Genomic DNA, 26,451 nt, shown 5'->3' with positions numbered 1-26,451 from the left:
GTTTTACGTCAGCTGGCAGCAGCAGCAGCAGCAGCTTACTGCACCTCACGGTCTGTGACGTCACCTGGCAGCACCATGGCGGTTGCAGCAAAAGCTGGGAGGAAGCGGCAAAGTCCTGTATGGGACTTTTTTGAATATGACGATGAGAAAGATAAATGCAAGTGTCTTGTAGTGGAAACAGACTGTGACAAACTATGTGGCTTGCTTCTCAAGGGGAGAAACTCCACGAATCTCAAAGTCCGTTTAAGAAGCTCGCACAAGGCAGCTAATGTCGAGTACCAAAACAAGCTAGCCTCTGTGAGTCCGCTGCCCCCCCCCCCCCCCCCCCCCCCCGGAAAGAGAAGGATTAAAGGAATAGTTCACCCAAAAATAAAAAGTCAGTCATTATTAACTCACCCTCATTTTTTAAACGTATCTTTTGTTGAATTTTATTATACAATACTCACCCTGACCTTTTTGAATCCTGCACCTGACAAAGTATGAAACAACTTAAACTAATACTAAAACTAATAAAAACTAAACTAAAACTAAGCATTTTTGGAAATACAAAAACTAATAAAAAAACAAACAAAATAAAACTAAACTAAAATGAAAAATCCCAAACTATTATAACCTTGGTCAGAACTACCACAAACCAAGTCCTACTTTCACATACTTGCTACAGTTAACAGCGGCTAAAGCATTTGTCAAGAATACCTAATCGGCTAATGTCAAATAGCCTACTTGATTGGTGGTATGACTATATATTAGAGACAGAGTATAGATATCTTAAAATATGTCATCAGTCCAGTCCAATCCTTTCCAAAGGTTTTGTCATCAAAAAAATAAATAAATAAAAAAAAATCCTCAGTTCTGCAAATGAATGGCTTTTTATTTGAATCAAGTTGATGTAAAAGCAGCATCTGCAACTGGTGCATTCATTTTAACCCAATGTTATGGCATTAGTTTCAGGTCTTAGACGGACAAATATAATTTGAAGTATATCTACTTTTTTGCCAAAGGAACAATTTTGTTTAGTATAGAGTGACACTACAAGCTAAAGAAAAGCAGCAAATCCTCCAGAACGAGAACATGTTCATCTATTTATCTTGATTAACAACTTAAAATGTTAATTAGCTTATAACATTGCTCTGTCATTGCTTGTTTACGTGGATCACAAAGCTATTAGCGCATGAAAGCAAACACATACACAGACATACAGTCAGGTGGTTTGAATGAAAGTCTTGAGGCTGACTTTTTGTTTGTGCGATGGCTGCGACAACCAGTAACCATATGTTAGCCTGGGCCAGAACATGCCAACATGCCAACACACTAATCCACGCTAATGTAAAGACACACAGTTACTTGTGCACACAGGTTGAATGGCACATCTTTTCAGTTTGCTCCAGCAACCATGTGTTAACCTAGGAATAGACTTCATCACACACAAACTCATGTTTCTGTCTTGGAAAGGATCTTATCATGACACCCCTAACCCCTAACTTCACCCTAAAATCAACCCTCAAAAAGTTGTGGGGCCCAGAAAAATGAACCCATAAGGAAAACATGGCCCCATGACGATGGTATTCTGCCTGAAGTTGCTGGGCATAAAACATACATACACATAGCACACAGTGGTAGCAGAGCTACTCCGGGTCGCATTACAACAGAACGCTGTTTGACTGTTAACTTGACCAGCTGCTTTTCTGCCATATGGTGTGGGGAAAAGACACACTGTCAAAATGAAAACTTGATGAGGTGGAAACACCTGAAGCATCAAACCTTTAAAAAAAAAAAAACCTCTAATTGCATTAGGATTAGCTTTACCTGGGGATGTTGTGTAATTTAGAAATTACATCTGTGTTTCATGTGGGATAAGGAAACTGTTTTACTCAAATTAGCCCTGGTTATGATTTCTCTGCTACTTCCTGCTTCCAGTCCACTATAAGTCAGAGTTAGTAATATACCTTTTAGACCTCTTTATTTATTTTTTACTATTTTAGTTGCTTGATAAAATATGATGTCATGAGAATGTATTGATTCCGGTGGAAATTTTTAACCAAACCATCAGGCTGTATTAAAATCAGCTCTGTGTTTACTAAAATCCAACACATCAATCAGATTGGGGAATGAAAAGAACGATTGGATAGGGTATGTGCATGAGGACTGTGTCTGACCGATGGGGGGGGGGGGATTCCTAAAGGGATTTCCTAATTCCTAAAGGTTAATAATTAAAAAAAAACAGTTAATAGTTGGTTACACAGAACTTTATTACATTAATTTTAACACCCTATATATACCGTAATTTCCGGACTATAAGGTTCTGAATATAAGCCGCACCAGCTAAATTTTGGGGAAAATACAGATTGTTCCATATATAAGCCGCACCCGACTATAAGCCGCACCCTAAACCGCTGGTGTTTTAATGTTTAATTACCGTAAGGGTTTCTTCTACCACGGAGGGGATTGTCGGGACAGAAATGACTGTTTGGAAAAGCAAAGCGTCCCATTTATTTACACTTGACAAACACAGTAAATCTTTCAATCAATGATCAAACTTTCACATCTTTGACATTACAAACAGCATTCGTGCAGTGCACAAATACTACAACGGTGCGCTCCTAGCGCACTTCCTGCAGTCATAGTACCGTAGTAGTGCAGTATAACAAAAAACAAAGCTTACAACGCTTGACGAGGCAATAACGTTAAATGGCTAAATTTAATTCGTTTTTAAAAGTGCTTGCCTGTAACACGGCAGCAAAAGTGCAGTAACCCTGCTCAACTAAATAACCAGCATCTTTTTCGAAAACAGCCAACACAGCAGTAAAGGTGCAGTAACACGGCCGTTTACTGTATCAAAATAACCAGCCTACTATAACAGAAAAGTCAGCCAGATCGATCGCCTTTAACTTAAAAGCAGCTCTCCTACTGCATTAGGGCTCACTCGGTTTGTTTTGCTCTCGTTACCTGGCGCGAACTGTCTGTGTCGCACCTGCGCCTCCATAATAGTGCGCCCCTGGTGACCGTTAGCTGTAAAAATCCATCCGCCGTTGTATTGCCGCAGGGTCCAAAGCAAGTGACAAAAGTAGCGGCTTATAGTCCGGAAATTACGGTATGTGTGTGTGAGAGAGAGAGACGCGTGAGTGACAGAGAGACGAAGAGAGAGCAGGGAAAGGAAATGCAGCTGAACGAATACGCGCGTGTTTTAAAAAGCGTAAAAAAAGAATTTTTTTATTAAATTTTTTTTTTGGTCGGTGTTGAATCTGTGGCGGTCGGAGTTGAATCTGTGGCGCACCGCCACAGATTCGTCTATGTGTGGGAAACACTGATGTATCTAGAGGTAACTTGTCTGGACTTAGTACAATCTGGTATTCCAGAATGAATTCTTCAGGTGTCATTAAGTACACTTCATTTACCATGATGATTTGGCACTAAATTTGTCAACAGGTCACTACATGAATCCAACTTTGACCCGCAATCTGAAAGTAAATTAATTAAGGCTACAAATTTAGTCGCCGTTGGCAGCCAAAATCACTATTTCTTGTGGGTTTTTGTTGTGTTAATAATAGAGGATAATAGAAGTGCTAGACAGAAACACAGATCCTCGGTTGTGATAGTGATTATTTATGCAGCTTAATCCTTAGATTGCCCAACATCTTCTACTTTTAAACCCTACAATGATAGTCGTCCTTAAGACTTGTACCTTTAGTTATTTTTTTTTCTAATAAAAAGGATATTTTCAAACACAGTGTATGTTTTGTTTTGACGTAATCACTCAACCGGAACCTAAAGGCCCGGACACATCAAACTAACATCAAAGATCTACAGGCAGTGAAGGCCATACGCAAAGGTGCAAGTTTGAATGCACCACAGAGACTTAAGTTAACAATCAGCTTGTACATACATTCTGCTCCTGAGAGAAAATGGCTCTTCATACCACCAGGTGGAGTAGTCTGTATTCATCATTCAAAAGGGGAAACAGGAAGTGCTACTACTATCTGGGAGGCTAGGAAACTAGGAAGAGCTGCTATTTGCTGAGAGACTAGAGCTAGAGAGAAAATATTTATGGATTTGAATGTATAGATGAGCTTAATTAGAAGTCATTTCCATTTCTCTTCCTGTGGTCTGATTCTCTTAAATTATTAGCCAGTCAGAGAGATCTCTCTGACTGATTTGTTCCATTGCAGATTCGACATCCCAAATCAGCTGAAAAGCCAATGACAGAGGTCTGAGAAGGGGCAACGGTTTAGGACACACTACGAAAGCTAGGGCCTTCAATGCTCATTGACAGCCTGACATCAGCAAACAGAGTGTCACCTTGGGGTGTCACTGTCTTTACAAGCTGAGCCAAAACCGCACCAGATATAACCCATTCATTAACCATTTTGTTATTTTTTTTAAATAAGCTTATTTGTTGATAGTTATAAGGTTTGAGCATTGAGACCACTGTCATATTTGTTCAGTATGAAGCTGGAGCTAGTTTAATAGCTTAGCATTAATACTGGAAACTAGCTCTGTAAACTCCATATATCCAATTAATCTGTATAAAAATAAATGGTGCTACTTTGGATCCCAGACACAAAACAGGATATTTGAGTTTTGATTTTAGTCACATCCCTGTGATATCACGTGAGATGGTGTATTCAATGCCCCCTGATTTGGCAGGAGAATCTAATTAGCTTTTACATTTTTTGCATCTAATAAATGGAACAAATTGCAAGAATTATTAAAATTAGATAGGTTTGTGTCTCTAGACCAAATCAAGGGTATGATTGATGATATGGCTGTTGTACAATGTTCTTGTTTTGACTAATATTTAGACCTTTTATATTATTATTATTATTATTATTATTATTTATACATACATATTCTTCTTTTCTTTCTGTTTATTATAATTATTATTATTTCATTTTTAATTATTTTATTACTTTATACTTTTACCATTATTATTATTATTATTATTATTTTGCCCTTTTTATCTTTTATTGTTCTTGTTTTGTTATTTTGATTATTGTTGTTGTATGTTTTTGTAACTCAGGGCATTGCTGTAAAAGAGCTTGATGCTCAGTCAATTTCTCCCTGAATAAAAAACGGTTGATTGAATATCCTGTAAGTTGTGTACATTAGGTACATTAGGAATACCTGTGATTTAAAAAAAAAACAAAAAAACTCAAGCTTTAAAGTGACTGTTCAAACACAGCAGCATGAATCAAACCACATCAAGAGACAAAGTATACACACCCTAATGAACATGCCATATTTTCAAAACACACAAACCTTTTACAGATGTAGCAAAACAAAGGACAGAGAGCAGATTGCAGACATTATCTTGTTATGTAATTTCAAAAAGGATCTTTTGTTTACTTTGTTATTGGGTATCAAACCCAGGCTTTAAATTGTCTGTTTGATGCCAACAGGTGCATAAGTCTAGTCTTTATACTTGAGGAAATCCCCTGTAAACTGGGAATAGCTGGTTGCACACAAAGCATCAAAATAAAAGCTTAGCATCACCAGACAACAGGATGGTAGAGGCAGCTCTATGCCATGCAAATAAAACCAGTAGAGACAGTGGAAATGATGCAAAGTCAAAGTCAGCGACAAAAACAAATCCATGCGGATCAGGTTGCTACAGCAATACGCAAAGACAGAGCGAAGGGAAATCCCACAGGCATAAAGGTGTATTTTTAGACCTGATGAGGTTTTGATTGAGCAGAAAATCCTACTGAGCAGCTTTAAACCCACAGGCATTTGAGGAATAGACTGGGTTGTGTGTACCAAATTTGTTTTAACAATGCTATATTTAGTGTCTTTAGTTTGTGTTGGTGTTTGGGGAGTTTTTAAAACAGTCTGCCTTTTGAGTTTTAGACAGAAGTGAAAAAATCTGCTTTTAACACAAAACAAACCTGTTTCCCCTGTTATGGCACCCTATTAGTAGTAGATCAATTGTATCTATCATGAAACTGAAATTTCTAAAGCCTAAACCTACTCCCCAAAGACTCAACCCATCGAATCACCCATCCTTCTATCATCTTTATCTATTAATCTATCCATCCGTCCGTCCGTTCATCCATCTTGGATGACCCTTAGCTACCAGGGCATGCTAATTTTAACAGACAGGGTTTTTTATTTCATACGCCTCGATTTTTGTATTTTTGGGGTTTTGAAAATGGTAAATGGTAAATGGTAAATGGCCTTGCTTTTATATAGCGCTTTTCTACCTATTGGTACTCAAAGCGCTTTACAGTCACAGACACATCTACCCATTCGTTCACACAAGCACACACAAATTCACACACCAGTGCCACGCACTGGGAGCAACTGGGAGTTCAGTGTTTTGCTCAAGAACAGTTCCTCATGTGGCACATTCCGGGGATCGAACCGCTAACCCTCTGGTTCGTGGGCAACCCGCTCTACCAAAAAGATTGAAAGAACTTTAAAGACAGAATTTCACTCTTAACGAGAATACTTTGCACAGCCCCTAAACGTAAGGGAAAAGTTTGGTGTAGATTTGCAACTTAACGTTTTCTGTAGCATCCACGTCAGCTGACTCAATATTATATCTACACTGATCAGGTGCAAGTGAAAAGCTACAGACACTTTTCTCTCTAATTTTTGTATATGAAACTTGATTGGATGGTTACTTCTAGCCTTACAGTGGTGTAGCGGTGGTTCTGAATGAATATTTGTATGTTTAATGTACAGTATAAGATAAACAAGAGTCTGACCTTGGAGTCATAGGCGGACTGCTGGATGACCTCGGGAGCCATCCAGAACGGCGTTCCCACAAAAGTTTCTCTCTTGATCTGCGTGTCCGTTAGCTGACCGGCCACTCCGAAGTCCGCCAGCTTCACCTGGCCATGCTCCGACAGCAGCACGTTGGCAGCTAAGGAGAAATGATTCCTTACACCATTAGCTTACTCATCTCAACATGTTGCTTTCTGGAGACTCTTTTATTCAGATAAAGGGGAAAAATAAGAAAGTCAGTCTTTGCTCTTTCCTCATGGCCCTTTAAAATGATGTCCACATCTTTTTTTAATAAAAAAAGGAAGCTGTAATAGGACAAGAAGTGTAGTAGCAACGGTAATTATCTATCCATCCATCCGTCCATTCACAGTGCGGCATAAAAGTATTTATATCACTCAGAATTTTCTACATTTATGCACAAACATGACTCAAAATATCAAGGCTCAAATCAAAGGCTTTTGTATTTGTTTATTCAAGATGTGAATAAACAAGATATTTTGTGCAGCAATAACAGCAACTAAACAGTTCCAGTAACTGCTGAACAGTCATCTACAGCAGCTTAGCAGCTTTATTTTAGCCTATTCCTCTGTACAGAATCAATTCAGTTCTGAGATGTTGGCAGGTTTCCTGACATTAACTGCATGCTTCAGGTCCTTCCAGAAAATTTCTATTGGATTAAAGAAATACAGTGTTGTTTCATCTCCAGACAGGAGCCTCTCATGTAAACAAAACTATTCTACTTTGGTCTCATTTGTCCACAAATCATTTTCCCAATAGTCTTCTGGCCTGTCCATATGATGTTAATCAAACAGCAGACTGACAGAAATTGTCTTTTTGGAGAGCAGTGGCTTTGTCCTTGCTACTCTGCCATACACGCCCTGCCATGATTGTTCAGTGCTACTGAAAGTGGATTCATTAACTTTAACATTAGCCAATGTAAGAGAGGCCTTTAGATGCTTAGAAGTTACCCTGGGTTGCTTTGTGACTTCTCAGACTATTATGCGTCTTTCTTTTAGAGCGATCTTTATTGATGGACCACTCCTGTGGAGGGTAACAGTCGTCTTCAATCTCCTCCATTTGTTGTCAATCTGACTGTGGATTTGTGAATTCCAAACTCTTTAGAGATGGTTTGTAATCTTTTCCAGCCTCTTGGTCCTCAGGAAGGTCATTTGTCCATGCCATTAGACAATCCCTCAAATATTTGTTGTGAAAATCCTGACTGACAAATCCTAGATATTTTTTTTAACAAAACAGGATAATGAACACCTGAGTCGATTTATCCATCCATCCATCCATCCAGCCATCCATCCATCCAAAAACTAAAAATACCATGTGATGCTACAGATGTTTAATTAAGACAATGAGTGTTTCTACAACTGATAAGCTTATCTTGATCCTATTTTTGGTCTAGGTGCAACAAGTTAACCAACAAATCCCATCCTCACCTTTGATGTCTCTGTGGATCTTCTTCTCTGAGTGCAAGTAGTCAAGCCCCTTCAGGATCTCCTTCAGCATGGTGGCAATCTGAGACTCCTCAAATGGACCTGCCCGCAGCTGCACAAGCACAAAGCGAGTGATGACACAGAATAACAGGCTATGAGTAGGCACTTGAACACACCCTGTTCAGCTTCAAGACAAATATTAACAAAAGAAACGCCATGGCAGATGTGAAGAATCACTCATATATTTATTTTTTATACACCACCAGTCAAAAGTTTGGACACACCCTCTCGTTTTTCTTTCATGACTATTTACATCGTAGATTCTCAGCGAAGACATCAAAACTATGAATAAACACATATGGAATTATGTAGAAAACAAAAAAGTGTGAAATGACTCCAAATATGATTCATATTTTAGAGTCCTCAAAGTAGCCACCCTTTGCTTTGTTGACAGCGCTGCAATAAGCTTCATGATGTAGTCACCGTAAATGGTTTTCACTTCACTTCAGGCGTACCTTGTCAGGGTTCATTTGTGCGTTCAACACCATTGTCCCAGAGCTCCTCCACCAAAAACTGTTACAGCTCACTGTGCCCCCCTCCACCTGCCAGTGGATTACCAGTTTCCTGACTGACAGGAGGCAGCAGGTGAAACTGGATGACTTCACATCCAGCAACCGGTCCCTCAGCACTGACGCCCCCCAGGGATGCGTTCTCTCCCCACTGCTCTTCTTCCTTTACACTACTGACTGCACCTCAAGGGACCCTTCTGTGAAACTCCTGAAGTTTGCAGACGACACCACCGTCATTGGACTCATCCGGGACGGCGACAAGTCTGCATACAGAAGGGAAGTAGAACAGCTGGTCCTCTGGTGCAATCGGAACCACCTGGAGCTAAACCCGCTCAAAACTGTGGAGATGACAGTGGACTTCGGCGGCTGTGGCTCAGTAGGTAGAGCGGGTTGTCCACGAACCAGAGGGTTAGCGGTTTGTGCCACATGCCGAAGTGTCCTTGAGCAAGACACTGAACCCCCAGTTGCTCCCAGTGCGTGGCACTGGTGTGTGAATGTGTGAGTGCTTGTGTCAGCGAATGGGTAGATGTGTCTCTGACTGTAAAGCGCTTTGAGTACCAATAGGTAGAAAAGCGCTACATAAAAGCAAGGACATTTACCATTTACCATTTACTTCAGGAAGAGACCCCCATCAACCCCTCCTCTCACAATACTCAACAGGACAGTCCCTACAGTAGAGTCACACAGTAGGGTCCACAATTTCACGGGACCTGAAGTGGACCTCCTACATAGACTCTGTAAGGAAGAAGGCCCAGCAGAGGCTGTACTTTCTGTGTCAGCTCAGGAAGTTCAACCTGCCTCAGGAGCTGCTGATCATCTTCTACACTGCAATAGTCCAGTCTGTCCTGACCACGTCCATCACAGTCTGGTTTGGATCCGCCACCAGGCATGACAGGTACAGACTGCAGAGAACAGTCAGGTCTTCAGAGAAGATCATTGGCACTGACCTTCCCTCCATCCAGGACCTGTACCGGTCCAGGGTCAGTAAACGGGCCAGTAAAATCTGTACAGACTCCTCACATCCTGGTCACAATCTGTTCAGACTCCTACCCTCAGGCTGGCATTACAGAGCACTGTACGCCAAAACCACCCGCCACAAGGACAGTTTCTTCCCCCGGGCTGTCGTTCTGATGAACTGAGCAATCACAGAGTGTGAGACCATTCACATGAACAATAAACAATAACTTTGCAGTACTGTATATAGTCACTGTACAAAACCATGGTTTGTGTATATATCTGCTGTTATCCTATATTTTATGTGTACAGATTGAGATTTATTTTATTTTGTTTTATTTTTCTTTCACTTATTTAAGTTGTTTCTGTACAAGAGAGCAAAGTTGCCGGAGTCAAATTCCTTGTATGTGCACATACTTGGCCATTAAAGCTGATTCTGATTCTGATTCTGAAAACCGCTACTAAGGAAAAGCAACAAGCAGAAGAGATTTGTTTGGGCCAAGAAACACAAGGAATAGACATTGGACCAGTGGAAATCTGTGCTTTGGTCTGATGAGTCCAAATTTGAGATCTTTGGTTCCAACCGCTGTGTCTTTTTGCGACACAGAAAAGGTGAACGGATGGTCTCTACATGTATGGTTCCAACCGTGAAGTATAGAGGAGGAGGTGTGATGGTGTGGGGGTGCTTTTCTGGTGACACTGTTGGGGATTTATTCAAAATTGAAGGCATACTGAACCAGCATGGCTACCATAGCATCCTGCAGCAACAGCAACATGCTATCCCATCCAGTTTGCGTTTAGTTGGACCATCATTTATTCTTCAACAGGACAATGACCCCAAACACACCTCCAGGCTGTGCAAGGGCTGTTTGACCAAGAAGGAGAGTGATGGAGTGCTGCGCCACATGACCTGGCCTCCACAGTCTCCTGACCTAAACCCAATCGAGATGGTTTGGGATGATTTGGACTGGAGAGTGAAAGCAAATGGGCCAACAAGTGCTCAGCATCTCTGGAAACTCTTCAAGACTGTTGGAAAACCATTTCAGGTGACGACCTCATGAAGCTCATGGAGAGAATGCCAAGAGTGTGCAAAGCAGTAATCAAAGCAAAGGGTGGCTATTTTGAGTGTTATTTCACACTTGTTTTGTTTATTACATAATTCCATATGTGTTCATTCATAGTTTTGATGAGATTTCAGTGAGAATCTACAATGTAAATAATCCTGAAAATAAAGAAAAACCATTAAATGAGAGGGTGTTTATTTCTTCAATCAATTTCTAATTTTCTAAAAAAGGAAATCTGTACTTGAGCTTCACAGACTCCAATTTACTCTCAAAACAAAAATATGGCCTTTTGTTTTGTTTTTTTTTCAATTTTGTCTTCATTTTTGTCCATTTATGCAGCCATTAGGAAACAAATGTGCAATATCATGAGTGGAAATCATGATACTGTTAATGCAACCAGTACACAAGAATAACAGTTATGCTGGAGAAGATAAAATATGATCTTGTTTCAGATTTAACCATACACAAAACATAAATCCTGACAGTAGACAAAGGCAGACAAACAAAAATATTGTGCCTTGGTATTTGTTTGGAAAGGGAGCAGGCAACAATCTGCTGCAAATCTATTGACCCACACTGCAGTCCAGTAGATGTCAGTTATGCACCTGTGAGGTGGTTTGCCAACTGCTAAACAAACCAGAAGAAGAGGAACATTGTTTAAAAAAAAAAGAAAGAAAACAAGGCACTTCTGGAGGTTTGAGAGAAGATCTGTTAACACCAGATAATCCAGGCAGAAATTTGGATTTCTGTGCTAATTGTCGGGAGGTGCTGCCCAAAGGTTCCCCCCTGCCAATTCGCTGTGGTGGAGAGTTGATCTGGAGCCTCTCTGTTGGGAACTGATTTTACTACTGCAAAGATTTGCCTTGCCAGTCAAATCGTTTATGTGGTGATGGACAGAAGAGTAACAGCAATGTAGTCATGTCATTTGATATGGATCTGATTGGTTGTAGGGCTAAATAAGCACGTACAGAGGAATGGTGGGCCGTCAGGGCTAGCAAAACCTTCTCTACTGGCCTAAACTTTATCAAAATCACTGATTTAGATTTTAATATTTAAATTATTCCTAATAGTCTATTCTTTTCATTTTATGGCTTGGTTTTTATTTATACAGTCTATGGTCTCTAAGCTGCTGTGTTTCTGGTAGTTTATTAGAGCTTTTATCCAATCATATTTCAGGCATTATGTGTTGCTGGAGTCAAAGAAATCTGCCTGGGCTTTCAAAATTAAAACTGAAGGCGGCTGAAGCTTGGAATACATTGTACTGACGCTGTTCCTTTAACCAATCACATTTCAAGTCTGTATTCTCAGGCCTTCTCTGTGGCCTACGGTAGCATCAGCATTTTTGTGTCCTCTGATTGGAGGGTCAGAGACCCGCTCTGATTAAGCCAAGCTAGTGGTTCATGTTGATCTGTTGCGAGCATTGACAGTCTATGGTTGCAAGCTGCAAAAGCAAATCGTCCCCGTTAACGTTTTGATATTCTGATATTTTGATATTTTTTGAACCCACGATGGCAGAAGGAGGAGATGCTATCAATTTGGTTGTAGATCTTCTTAGAAATTAATTTTCACTGCAGACTTTGACCCAGCTGGGAAAAGGGTGTGTCCGCCACCTTCAGGTCAGTAAATATTAGCGGTAACCTTGGCTAACAGGCTCTGAGGAGAACTCAAAATTGTTTCTTAAATTCTGGTAAGTAAAATTAATTATATTTACATATTTTATGTGTATTTTCGCCATTTTATTGGGTCGACATTAATGCTTCTGCAGGATTTGACGTATGTGGCTCTGGTGCGCAGCTGCAGTGAGTGAGAGACCCCTCTCACAGAGACCCCTCTCACTCACTCTGAATTGTTCTAAGTGAGTTTCTTGCTTTTGTAATGGCATTCATCTTGCTATATGAGATACCTGTCTATGATGCAACATCCTGTTTAATTGCGTATCCGTATGATGTTGATGGTTTCTATTGCAATGGTGTCATAACGATATTAAGAGGTGTTTTGAATAAGACTGAGGGGCAATGAAGGCCTAGGTGGAAAATGCACGGCCAGCCACCGGTACAGATCTATTTTCTTTTCTTCTCTGCATCCGTTGAAACCCGCCCCATAATAAACCAAAATAGCGTCTTATGCTTTGATAAGAACTGAAGCTACGCTAGGCTGATCAGATTTTTCCTTATTTTTACATGTTAGGAATTCTCATATGTTTGTGTGTGTCTGTGTTAGAGATGAGGGTCCTCTCAAATGTCCAAAAAAAACCACTGAACATTTATGTTATAGCATTCCCATCAAAACAGCAAGACAGCACGACAAAGTCAAGACAGACAGCCACACCAAGAATGTCAGCTTGCTTTAGTAGAAATGGATATCTTGTTCAGTGAAAGTTATTATAGGTGACAGGAAGGGATAATCCGTGGATTAAATGAGGTCTGATACTCCAACCTAAGCCTAAACCGAGTATTAGTCACCTGAATCTGATCACTAAAAGCATCTGAAATATGTTTGAAGACTCACCAAATCAAGTGCTGAACCCCCACCAAGGTACTCCATGATGATCCATAATTTACTGCCCTGAAAGAATAAGAATGTGTTTTATAAATCAACTGAAAATGCAAATGAGAGCTGTAAAGCATTGATACGAGCTAAGGCTGACCGCCTGCAACTCAGATCAGCTCGAATGAATCAAATTATGACTTACTTTCAGGTAGGAACCATAGTACTTGGTGATGTACGGACTGTCGCACTGACTGAGCACTGTGATCTCCTGCTGAATGTCCTCGATCTCATCCTCGGCTTCCTCCAGGTCAATCGTCTTAATGGCAACGACACTCTGAGTACGATTATCGATACCTTTGAAGACCTGAATATAGAATATAAGTGGGAGATTAAAACATGAGACGAAAGAACAGTAAAAACATAATACAAGAACAGCAGGACAAGAGACCTGACAAGAATTAGAACAGCAAGAGATAAGAGAATGGGAAAACAAATGTACTACAGTAATTACAGTAATGACACTAATGATCAACCAGGGCCCTTAGTATAAAAATGAAACGCACCTCTCCAAAAGATCCCTTTCCAATGCGATCTAGTTTAGTGAACAGCTCCTCTGGATCAATCTGAGTACTCTGAGAAAGAGGACAGAAAGAAAAGTTATATTCACTTAATAAATCAAATCCAAAAATAAAACTGCATTAAACTGAGTAAGAATTTGGTTTATAGTCACTGGTTTGAAAGATTATTATCATTATTGTTATGCGAAAGGCTCTCAAACTGAAAATATTAATGATTTTTTTTTTTTCATAGTAACCATGATGTTGACATGAATGTTTTGTTTTACTTTTTTTAAAGGTCTCATTCTAAGCTAATTCTAAATGATGGTCCTTTTATACTGGCAAATGTAGTTCTGAGAGCTTTGCAACCACACACGACAATCAATAACTTCCCTGAAAACACCTGTTGTACACAATTTGTCATATGCCCTCTGATAGATTTATCCATGCTCTGCAGTTAATAGGTTTTAGAGGGCCTTTTCCAAAATGGCTGCCTTTATGCACTTTCCAGTATTTTGGAGGATGGTTTTTTCCAACTTTGAAAAGGTTGGTGTAAGAATATCATTTGTGTTGTTACTGATATTTCAATATGAATATTGACCCATAATTTCTCCATACATTATTTGACAGTAAAATTGTGTTGACAAGTTGTCCACCAAATCAGATGCAGCAGGTATACACCGATCGGGCATAGCATTATGACCACTGACCGGTGAAGTGATTAACACTGATTATCTCTTCATCACGGCACCTGTTTGTAGACAGGATTTAATAGGCAGTGGCAGGGGCGTAACAGTACACACAAGTCACGGCTCGGTACATACCTCAGTGTGGGGGACACGGTTTGGTACGGGTTCGGTACAACAGGAAAAAAGCAACAAAAACTCACACATGTATAACTAGCTTTTTTCATTTGTTTTGAACAGTCACCAATTGACTGAAAAAACTAAAAACCACCTCCTGTTATAAAAGTAAAAAATAAAAGTAAAAAATAAAATAAAACATAAAAATGCATTAGGAAGGTTCTCAAACCATTAATTCAAAACAGCCCCCCCCCCATGCCGAAAACCAAAACACTGAAAGAAATTATTAGTACCATTGCATTTATGGTTATGACTGTGTACTAACCTCACAAAAATGAGGCATTGCAATTGCATACATTAATATTAATGTTTCAAAGAATAAATCAATTAAAAAAATTATGAAAATATTTATTTAGCACATTCCAACGATGCACAATATAAAATAAAATAAAATTCAAAATAAAATGTTTAACTTGACCCCACTCATGTGTATATTAAATAATAATGGAGCAGAAGCTTTTGCAGCTGGAAATCAGCACCGATCCACTGTGCTGCTAGACTGAGCATATTTGTTTTTATTTTTACTACGAAAAATGGGTGCACTGCACCTTTAGAAAAATAGCGCTGTCCCTTTAAGAAAGACGGTAGTCTTAATTGAAGTTGTGCATAGCAGTGGATGTGTGCCGCTGAACGGGCATGTCGAAATAAAAAGTGAAAAAAAAAAATAAATGAACGATTGTCTTGCTGTTTGTTTTGGAAATAAATGATTAGACTAACATTTTGACATTTTGTTTCCAATGGCATGCGATCTAGCTGCACTGCCTTCGCGATCTAACAGTCGATCGTGATCGACATATTGGGCACCCCTGCTGGGAAACTTTCTTGCTTGGATGTTTGGATTTCAGGAGATAAATTAAACCAGACATGAAGAAATTCTTTGCAGATGCACCCGTTTTGCAAATCGCTATCCATGGGTGTTTATATAACATTTATATAATACTTTATATATTGAAATACGTCCACACGGCAGACATGTTGGCCATTCCAGACAAGCCCGTGCTGACTGCGGTTTTTGCTTGCGTCATCACAACATCCTGTTTCGGCCGTGTTGTAAAAGTCTTTCGGGCGAAAACCGAAAAAGGAATTTTGGGCCATTTTCAGCCAAAAATTTTCGGTGGCCGAATATTTGGTGCATCCCCTAGTAGTCAGGTAGCAACTGGCAACTTTGGTAACTTCATTATAAGAAACTAACATTTTTTAATGTTGTATTACACAGTAAAATGTAAACAGTGAACATATTCTAACATTAGGAACATTGTCAAACAAGTCAAACAAATATTTCAAATAGTACCAAAACAGGAAATCTCTTGAAAATATTACAAAATAATTAATAAGTGTGTCTTATGTGAGTCTTTGTCTGGTACACCACTCGTGATTATCGCTGTTATGTTGCACAGGGACACCAAAGTGTTCCCACACTACTTTTCTTCTTCGTCTGTTTTCTTCTTCTGTAGGCAAATGATGTTAATTGGCAGCTTTTAGGCTCATTACCGTCGTGACACCCGTACCGTGACACCGCGGGACGAATATAAATACCGTTACACCCCTAGTATTCATCCACATTAGTGGAATTTTAGATATTTATGTGTGATTTTTCAATGTAACTTAATGTTGCTGATGTTCACTTGGTAATTATTGTCTTTTGTCTACCTCAGTCTTCACTTCACTTCACACCAGGTTATTCCATCAATGGATTTTTTTCCTCCTGATGGCATGAGCATATTCCTAGATGACAATGCCAAGATTCATCAGGCTCAGATTGTGAAAGAGTGGTTCAGGGAGCACGAGACATAATTTTCACACGTGGATTGGCCACCACAGAGTCCAGACCTTAATCCCATTTAGAATCTTTGGGATGTGCTGGAGAAGGCTTTGCGCACTGGTCAGACTGTCCCATCATCATTACAAGATCTTGGTGAAAAATGCAGCGAATGCGTGCCGTAATCAAAGCTAAAGGTGGTCCAACAAAATATTAGAGCATGTGACCTTTTCTTTTGGTGCCGACTTTTCTTTTGGCCAGGAAGTGTATATATTAAAAATACATTGATATTACACTTTCCCAGCAACTTATTTCCTCACAAGACTTTACGACAAGGCAGCCATGTTGTCACCACAGAGCAACATAAAGCTATCACACAGACACAAGCTGCCATAAAATACAGAAGGAAAGGAAGCCAGCATGGCGGTTAACAAGAACAGGAACTGAACACACTGGGCTGCCTGACCACACACCATCTCTGAGGGGTTACACTCGTTTCATAAACATCACTGCTGTGGTCGCATGAAGACGGTTGGTACTTTAATGGGGATATACTTAATTTGAAAGAATACATTTGTGCCTCTTCTATCTTCACTCTGAAACAGGGTAAATGTGGACTCATCAGACCACATGACCTTCTTCCATTGCTCCGGAGACCAATTTTTATACTCCCTAGCAAACTGAAGCATAGGCGCCGAAACCGTGGGTGCTCCGGTGCTCGAGCACCCATGGAAAATACTGAGCACCCATGTGTGCCAGACAGGTGGCATTGATTCTTAATTTCCCACGAAGCTGATCGCGTTTAGTTCAACCTTTCATCTCCAATCCTATCTGTATTTTTGAAGAGTGGGCTGTCCTGAAAAATAGCCTACTTTACGGCTTTAGTATCGAGTCTATGCGTGTGTGTTCGTGTCAGGCCGCTGTCCATTTGCTAAGGTTCTGAAATGCGAAACGGCTGTTTTTTGTTTGTTTTTTTAAAGGGCGTGCGCTCATGAGCACCCACGGAGGAAAACATAAATCGGCGCCTATGAACTGAAGCCTTTTTTTCTGGTTAGCCTCACTGATTAATGGTTTTCTTAAGGCTACACAGCTGTTCAGTCCCAATCCCTTGAGTTCCCTTCACATTGTACGTGTGGAAATGCTGTTACTTTCACTATTAAACATTGCCCTGAGTTCTGCTGTTGTTTTTCTTTGATTTGATTTCACCAAACATTTAATTTTCCGACCACATTTCTACCACGAAGACGATGGTTCCCCACTGTTCTTCCAGTTTTTAATAATGCATTGGACAGTTCTTGACCCAGTTTTAGAAGTTTCTACAATCTCCTTAGATGTTTTCTCTGCTTGATGCATGCCAATGATTTGACCCTTCTCAAACAGACTAACATCTTTTCCACGACCACAGGATGTGTCTTTTGACATGGTTGTTTAAGAAATGAGAAGCTAGTCAGTGCATCAGTTGGGGTTAAATAACTTGTTGCCAACTGAAAAATAATTACCCATGCAGCAACTATCCAATAGAAGGCTCGTACCTATTTGCTTAGTTAAATCCAGGTGGCGACTTTTTGCCAGGCATCATATTTGGACATTTAAAACTTTTGAATTTTATTGCACAGAACTGCATTTATTTTGAAAGCACGCATACATTATACATCAAAAGAGAATCTGGACCACCTTGTAAGGTTTCACTACACAGTTTAGTTTGCAGGAGTACTTTACAACATCTGGGCAGTGGTGAAGGTTTCCTCCATGTTTCATTCTTTTTGCTCTTTTCTTTCATTGTTGCGACTCACCAAACCAATGGTTGGCCACTGGATGGTGTTAGGGTGTTTGCCAGAGTCTGGGACCCTAATTATAGCAGGATGTCCCGCATTGACTCTAGTCTGACACAAATATTTCCGCAACAACATGATAATCTAGAATGAATAAACTGTAGACCAGCTGATCAGTATGATTCAGGAGTGTCCAGCTCTGTATAATGGTTTGCAGTTTTTCCTAGCTTTCTACACTCCCAGCTAATAGCAGCTCTACCTAGCTTCCTAGCTTTCCAGCTGATAGCAGCTCTTCCTACATTCCTAGCCTCCTAGCTGAGAGTAGCTCATCTTAGCTTCGCGACATTGATGCTTCTGCTGGATTTGATGTACACTCACTGCATGAGAGGAGTTTCTTGCTTTAGTAATGGCAGTCATCTTGCTATCTGTCTAAGACGCAACGTCCTGTTTTATTGCGTATCTGTATGATGTTGATGGTTTCTATAGCAGTGGTGTCATAACAATCTTATTAAGAGGTGTTTTGAATAAGGTTGGAGGGCATTGAAGGCTTAGTGGAAAATGCATGGCCTGCCACTGAACAAATGTATCTGATGTGTTAAAGCAGACATGTGAAACTCAATGCCAAAATAATATTTTTATAAAAATCTGAATTGGCCCACAGGTATTTTGCATTGTGCGTCCTTTTGACATCAGTCAAGTATGTCAATCAGCTCTCCCTCTCTCGCTCTGGACAAACTCATTGGTGTCTCATGGTTGCCTTGGCAACTGTTCAGCATATCGGTAGAGCACAGCAGCGCGGTGCCAGAAGCTACATCAGTCCATACGGTTGACCCATAAAAGGTCAAGGCACAATGACAACACCACTACAGCTAAATACTAGGGATGCACTGAAATGAAAATTCTTGGCCAAAATTTAATTAAATAAAATTCTGGTGTTGGCGAAATTTTAGCAAGTGTAGAGTTAATTCTACTCTTTGGAGAGTTAAATGTATTAATATATAACTCTCTGAGGACAAATAGTTGCTGTTAAAATAGAGTGTCAGAATGGAGTGTCAATGCAACACATTTAACTCTCTTAATTTCTACGATGAGCTCTGAACCTGGATATAACACCTAAGGGTACGTTCACACTAAGCGTCTTTTTTGCAGCTGCCAGCGTCTGTTTTACATTATAACCCTATGGAGTAGACCGTTTTTTCAAAAAAGTTGCCGGCTTCTTTTAAAACGCGACTGCAACCGTCTTTTTTCTGCAGCTCGAAGTTGAGAAATGTTCAACTTCTAGCGGAAAAACGCCATACGTCATGCTGTCTTTTTTTACAGCTGACCAATCACAAGCGTTTTAATGAGACCTGTGGTTACCCATGACAACGAGAAAAAATGGAGACGGTGCCGGTCGAGAGACTCGTCGTTTTAGTGTCAGAACGCAACGAATTATTTGACATGACATCTAAATTATACCATAACATTCAACACAAAGAAGCAGTGTGGCGCCAGATTGGACTACTCCTCGGGATTTCAGGTATGTACTCCACAAACCGACCACTACTCAAACGGAGTTCACGAACTAAATTTCCCGTATTATGTCATCTACCCATATACGTTTAGGAGGATAAACGTTTTCCTCCTCGTCAAACAAAGCAATAGCTAACGCCAATTTTCTCTTCCGCGACATTTTGTATCCGTTGTACTTTGTATCCACTTTGTATCCGCGACGTAACGTTGCTTTAAATCGCAAAAGACGCTTCCGGCAAAAAAAGACGCTTCCGGCTGCTTTTTGGAAAAACGCTGGCAGATTTTTTTTTTAAGTGAAAAAAACGGTCTGCACAACTTCTTTTGTCAAAAAAAGACGCTACGTGTGAACGTACCCTAAGGTGTTAATTTATAAACTCCGCCCATTTATTATACCCGCACCTGGACAGTCATCCTGACAACTACCAGCTGATTGTCACTGATGAGAAAACGTTGTTTGGTGAGTAAATGTGCTTCACTTTGTGTATAATGTTATGTTTGACGTAAATATTGACTCAGGCCGGGTTTTTGTAAAGCGTCTTGAGACGATTTGTATTGTTATTGACGCTGTATAAATAAAATTGAATTGAATTGAATTAATCTCGTATGCGGCATCATGCCCCGTACAGCGCTGTGTCTGAACAACAAGCTAACGCTAATGCTAACATTTGAGTTTATACGTATGCTACAGTCAGTAAATGCTAATTCATGTTCAGTTACAAGGTTAACATAAGTAGGCTATTTCAGTTGTTACAGCTGACCAAGTAGACAAAGACTATAACTGCGGTGGTGTTAACATGCGTGTCGGTTAGCATTAAGTTTGACCCTATGCTAACGAAGAGCAAGCGTTTCACATGAAGTCCAAAAACTCTGTATTAGTCATTTGACTATATTTCTCTTTTAATTCAACTTTTTTTGTGTGTTTGTTTGTGTTTGTATGCGTTTCTTTAGCCAGGAACTCTACTGTGACCCTGAGGCAGTTCAACACCTGCTGTAGGAGCTACAGGACTAATTCTCTCCTTCACCCTGATGTCTGGGAACAAAGTATCTGGAAAGTTTGATGTGGCATTTAATGTGTTGTTACATGCATTTTAAAATAAATGTTTTAAGCTTAACATGGCCTCTTTATTTCATCATAGTTAATTTTACTCATAATATGTAACTGAAAACAATATTTACACCATACAGTGTAAATATGGAGGTGGAACACCTGTAGTAGTTAACAACTGACACTATGAGATAGCTGATATCTAACACTATACGCTAGCGTTGAGAAGTGTTAAATTTTAACTCTAAGAAGAGTCAATAATGACACTTAGGGAGTGTTAACATACCAACACTTCAAAAAGAGTCAAATTAACACTCTGTGGTGTGGACCCTTGGGTCTTTTGTCATGGCTTATGAGCCAGGTCGTGACAACCCATATAGACACTTTAAAAGTGTTGAGATTAACTCTGATGGTGTTGATTTGGGTATGCTGAATTGCAGAAAGAAATTATTACGTCAACAAAATCCCACATCTTTTACGACAGAGAACGGCTGATCATCTAAGGCAGGGATTCCCAAAGTGTGGTGGGGGTGCGCGAGCTGCCTCTAGGGGCGTGCGAGATGAAAAATGTAATGCCGGAGAAGAAGTTATCTTCTTCTACGTACCGTATATGCGCACCTAGCTGAGCTACCTGCACCGCTCTTGAAAATCCTCAGATGAGTATTCAGTGCATCCCTACTAAATACCAGTTGATTAACATACAGTGGGGAAAATAAGTATTTGATACACCGCCGATTATTTTATTGCATGAAATAAGTATTTGATCCCCTAACAACCAGCATGGATTCTGGCTCTCACAGACCTGTTAGTTTGTCTTTAAGAAGCCCTCCTATCCTCCACTCGTTACCTGTGTTAACTGCACCAGTTTGAACTCATTATCTGTATAAAAGACACCTGTCCACACACACAATCGATCACACTCCAACTGCTCCACCATGGCCCAGACCATAGAGCTTCTAAGGACACCAGAGACAAAATTGTAGACCTGCACATGGCTGGGATAGGCTACAGGACAATAGGGAAGCAGCTTGGTGAGAAGGCAACAACTGTGGTGCAATTATTAGAAAATGGAAGGGACTCAAGATGACTGTCAGTCTCCCTCGGACTGGGGCTCCATGCAAGATCTCGCCTCGTGGAGTGTCAATGATCATGAGAAAGGTGAGGGATCAGCCCAGAACTACAAAGGAGGACCTGGTCTATGACCTGAAGAGAGCTGGGACCACAGTCTCAATGGTTACCATTAGTAACACACTACGCTGCCATGGATTAAAATCCTGCAGCACATGCAAGGTCCTCCTGCTCAAGCCAGCACATGTCCAGGCCCATCTGAAGTTTGCCAATGGCCATCTGGATGATCCATAGGAGGTATGGGAGAAGGTCATGTGGTCAGATGAGACCAAAAGTTAACTTTTTGGTATAAACTCCACTCGCTGTGTTTGGAGGAAAAAGAAGGATGAGTACAATCCCATCAACACCATCCCAACTGTGAAGCATGGGGGTAGAAACATAATTTTTTGGGGGTAGTTTTCTGCAAAAGGACCAGGACGAGTGCACCGTATGGAGGAGAGGATGGATGGGGCCATGTATTGCGAGATTTTGGGCAACAACCTCCTTCTCTCAGTAAGAGCATTGAAGATGGGTCGTGGGTGGGTCTCCCAGCATGACAATGACCTGAAACACACAGCCATGGCAACTAAGGAGTGGCTCCGTAAGAAGCATTTCAAGGTCCTGGAGTGGCCTAGTCAGTATCTAGACTTAAACCCAATAGAAAATCTTTGGAGGGAGATGAAACTCTGTGTTGCCCAGCTACAGCCTCAAAAACTGAAAGATCTGGAGGAGATCTGTATGGAGGAGTGGCACAAAATCCCTGCTGCAGTGTGTGCAAACCTGGTCAAGAACTATAGGAAACATTTGATCTCTGTAATTGGATCTGTACTAAATATTAAGTTCTGTTTTTCTAGTGTATCAAATACTTATTTCATACAATAATGTAAATTAATTATTTAAAAATCATACAATGTGATTTTCTGGATTTTTATTTTAGATTCTGTCTCTCACAGTTGAAGTGTACCTATGATGAAAATTACAGACCTCTCCATTCTTTATAAGGGGGGAAACTTGCAAAATCTGCGGTGTATCAAATACTTATTTTCCCCACTACATACATACTAACATACAGACACACTGAAAGTGTCTGTTAGCCAAATAACAACAGCATGTTTGACACGGCATTAGCATGCTAACTTAGTCCCGTGGTTAGCTCCGCTCTCCACCATGTAGTAACCACCACATTAGTACTCCTTTTTTTATTATATTTTTTCATCTCTTACACACACCATGTATTTTTAGTATCCCATGGTTACAGAACTTTTAATGGATAACAACATTGGTAGTGTCGTGTATATGAGAGATCAGCTGTTTGACTTCATTAAAGTCAGAGCGGACAGAGACACCAAGGCAAGTGGGAAAAGAAAAGGTGTTGGGCTCGGACTGTTAATTAACACTAGGTGGTGTAAACCAGGGCATGTAACGGTGAAGACGACCATTTGCTGCCGTGATATAGAACCTTTAGCCATGAGTTCTCACACACCATTGCTGTGTGTGTTTACATACCCCCACGAGCAGATGCTGATGTTGCCTGTGACATCACCCACACAACTGTCACCAGACAGGAAATCAGACAACAATCTGATCATGATCCAACCTCAATACAAGCCACTGGTTGCAAGGCAACCCACCACTAAATGCTTCCTCAGGAAAGCCTGAGGCAGAGATGGCTTTGAAGGACTGCTTTCAGTCCACTAACTGAGGTGTACTACAGGTGGCTTGCAGTGAGGACTTGGAGGGGCTCAGATAATTGATCCCCCCCACGCCTCCCCCTAGTAACACCAGACTTAATAGCGCCTAACCCTCATCATCACCTTCCACAGTCACTGCTGCACACAAGCGGCTTGTAGCCACCCCTCACACCACCACCATCACCATCACTTCGTCTCAGGTGAGCAGACAGCTAAGGATGCTCTGTCCCAGTAAAGCTGCCGGCCCAGACAGTGTCCCTACAATTACTCAGGGCCTGTGCTTCTGAGCTGGGAGCCCCTTCAGCATGAAATCAACCTGAGCTTACACCTTTGGAGGGTCCCGTTGCAGTGGAAGACATCATGCATCATCCCTGAACCCAAAGGAGCTACAACTGAGGGAAATGAACGACTATAGACCTGTCGCCCACATCAGGCCCCAGGTCCACCACGCTCTAGACCCATTGCAGTTTGCGTACCAAGAAAAAGTGGGGGTGGAGGAAGCCATCCTCTACCTGCCAGACTCTCTCATAATTGGACTAAGGGGAATGCTGCTGTGAGGATCACATTTTTTGACTTTTCCAGCGTATTCAACACCATCCAGCCCCTGTTGCTGGGAGACAAGCTAATAGAGATAGGAGTGGACTCGCAACTCCTTTATTCTACAGCGGACTATTTCAGGCCTCAGTGTGTCAGGTTGGGGAACTGCACGGGCATAACTATCGTCAGCAGGGAAACACCCCATAATGACAATGTGAAAAGCACCACAGTAAAGTAAGTAAAGTGAAATGCTTTATTTTGTCAGTATACAATGTACAACGAAATTACATGGTTACTGTGGGCCAACCTGACCTGGTGCCTAGCACCCATGTTTTTGATGACAGTGGGAGGAAACCAGAGTTCCCGGAGGAAACATGAAGAGAACATGTAAACTGAAAGAGAACATGTAAATTTGCCACAGGGATTCAAACCAAGGACCTTCTTGCTGTGAGACACCAGCGCTAACCACAGTTCCACCATGCTGCAGGCGACTGCGCTCTCCTCTGTCCTATTCACCCTGTACACCCCAGACTTCATGTAAAACACTGAGTCATGTCATATGCAGAAGTTCTCAGATGAAACTGCGATTGTGGGGTGTATCAGGGATGGACAAGAACAGGAGTACTAAGGATTGGTGGACTGCTGCAGAGATGGTTGTCCTTCTTGAAGGTTCTCTCTCCACAGAGTAATGCTGGAGCTCTGACAGAGTGACCATCGGGTTCTTGGTCACTTCTCTGACTAGGGCCCTTCTCTCCTGATCGCTCAGTTTAGATGACCAGCCAGCTCTAGGAAGAGTCCTGGTGGTTGTGAACTTCTTCCATTTACGGATGATGAAGGGACCTTTGGAACTTTTGGGACCTTTAAAGCAGCAGGAATGTGCCTCAAGACAATCGTGTCTCTGAGGTCTACAGACAATTCCTTTGACTGCATGCTTGGTTTGTGCTCTGACATGCACTGTCAGCTGTGGAACCTTACATAGACTAGTGTAGGAGTCTCAAACTCAAATTACCTGGGGGCCGCAGGAGGCAGAGTCTGGGTGAGGCTGGGCCGCATCAGGTATTCCACAAAAAAAGTTTTGTTAAAAAATCTAATCTTCTCAAACGTCATTACTAACAGTTCTTTAACTTCAATGGGTTCTTCTGAACATGAACTGTCCTGAAGATGAATGGAATATTGAAGAACATGTACGTAATTTCCGCAATTCGCGTCATTTCCACTTTTTCTTCCAGCAACAGCACGGTGGATAAGTTGCCTTTTTTTGCGCTTGATGTTCATGTCTTTTATTTATATAATTTTCCCACGATATAGCGAAATTTCCGCGATACAGAATTACATATGTATGAATTAAAAACCCGCGAAGTAGCTAGTCTGCGAAAAGTGAACCGCGAAGTGGCGAGGGAACACTGTAATGGATTCAGCGGTAAATCCTAGCCAACACCAGTGTTCTGATGACTATATAACCGAGGTGGGTAGGCTCCAGGCTGAAGCCTGACTCCTAAGCGGGATGGTGGGCTGAGTGGCCCCATCAGAGGTCTACTCCCCTCGGTGACATTGTCAACAGAACATCTGTGTTGGTCGTTAATCTAATCCTTAATTTGCAGATTCATCATGATAACAAATCATCCGCATGGATAGTGGTGATCATATCGCAGTCAACTTTCAAACAAATCAGCCCATTTCAACTGATGGAAAAACATAATACAATCCGTATGACGCTGAATCCAACACGGCAACATTTACTTCGTCCAACTCGAAGTCAGACATGCTCATTTCATACACAGTAAGAAGCAGTAATTCTATGATGGCTATGCAGTGTTACAAGGGTGCCTCCATAGTTGTTGTGAAATGTTTCTCTGCTTGCACAAAAAAGGAACCTTCCACACACAACGCGATAAAGTGCCATTCATATAAAACTTGTGGGCCGCATTAACATTAAACTTTCATATCGTCCTACAGGCCACAAAATATTGGGCCGCAATTGGCCCGCGGGCCGCAAGATTCAGACCTATGGACTAGTGTGTGCCTTTCCAAATCATGTCCAATCAACTCAATTTACCACAGGTGGACTTCAATTAAGCTTTAGAAACATCTAAAGGATGATCAGTGGAAGACACCTGAGCTCAATTTTGAGCTTCATGGCAAAGGCTGTGAATACTTATGTTCAATTGATTCCTTAGAATTCCTAAGAAATGACACTGCAATGCGGTGAGTGCGCCCAACTTTAGACAACAACATAGGGAGCTGGACGGGATTTGGGAGTCTTTCTCTCCTGATTTTGCGGGACAGGATTTTTGTTGGGGGGCAGTCACGTGATCGGGATATGACGGGAGTATTTTTGTGGGCTTGGGATGGGAGCGACAATTGAT

General features: G+C 41.0%; 1 protein-coding gene across 2 annotated transcripts in view; it reads right to left on the bottom strand.

The window, feature by feature from the left end:
* stk26 (serine/threonine protein kinase 26) overlaps window positions 1-26,451 on the bottom strand; it is a 56,766-nt gene that overhangs the window by 14,300 nt on the left and 16,015 nt on the right. For both annotated transcript variants that reach the window (XM_084546741.1, XM_084546742.1), the window contains exons 2-6: window positions 13,806-13,874; window positions 13,445-13,606; window positions 13,261-13,317; window positions 8,169-8,277; window positions 6,705-6,862 (exon numbers count right to left, since the gene is read on the bottom strand). In XM_084546741.1, coding sequence (XP_084402867.1) covers window positions 6,705-6,862; window positions 8,169-8,277; window positions 13,261-13,317; window positions 13,445-13,606; window positions 13,806-13,874 — 555 coding nt within the window. The remainder of the gene's footprint in view (window positions 1-6,704; window positions 6,863-8,168; window positions 8,278-13,260; window positions 13,318-13,444; window positions 13,607-13,805; window positions 13,875-26,451) is intronic.

This window comes from Chelon labrosus (genome assembly GCF_963514085.1).
Source record: "Chelon labrosus genome assembly, chromosome: 1".
Classification (NCBI taxonomy): Eukaryota; Metazoa; Chordata; class Actinopteri; order Mugiliformes; family Mugilidae; genus Chelon; species Chelon labrosus.
The sequence above is the reverse complement of the archived record's forward strand: the minus strand, read 5'-3'. Positions and strand labels throughout refer to the sequence as shown.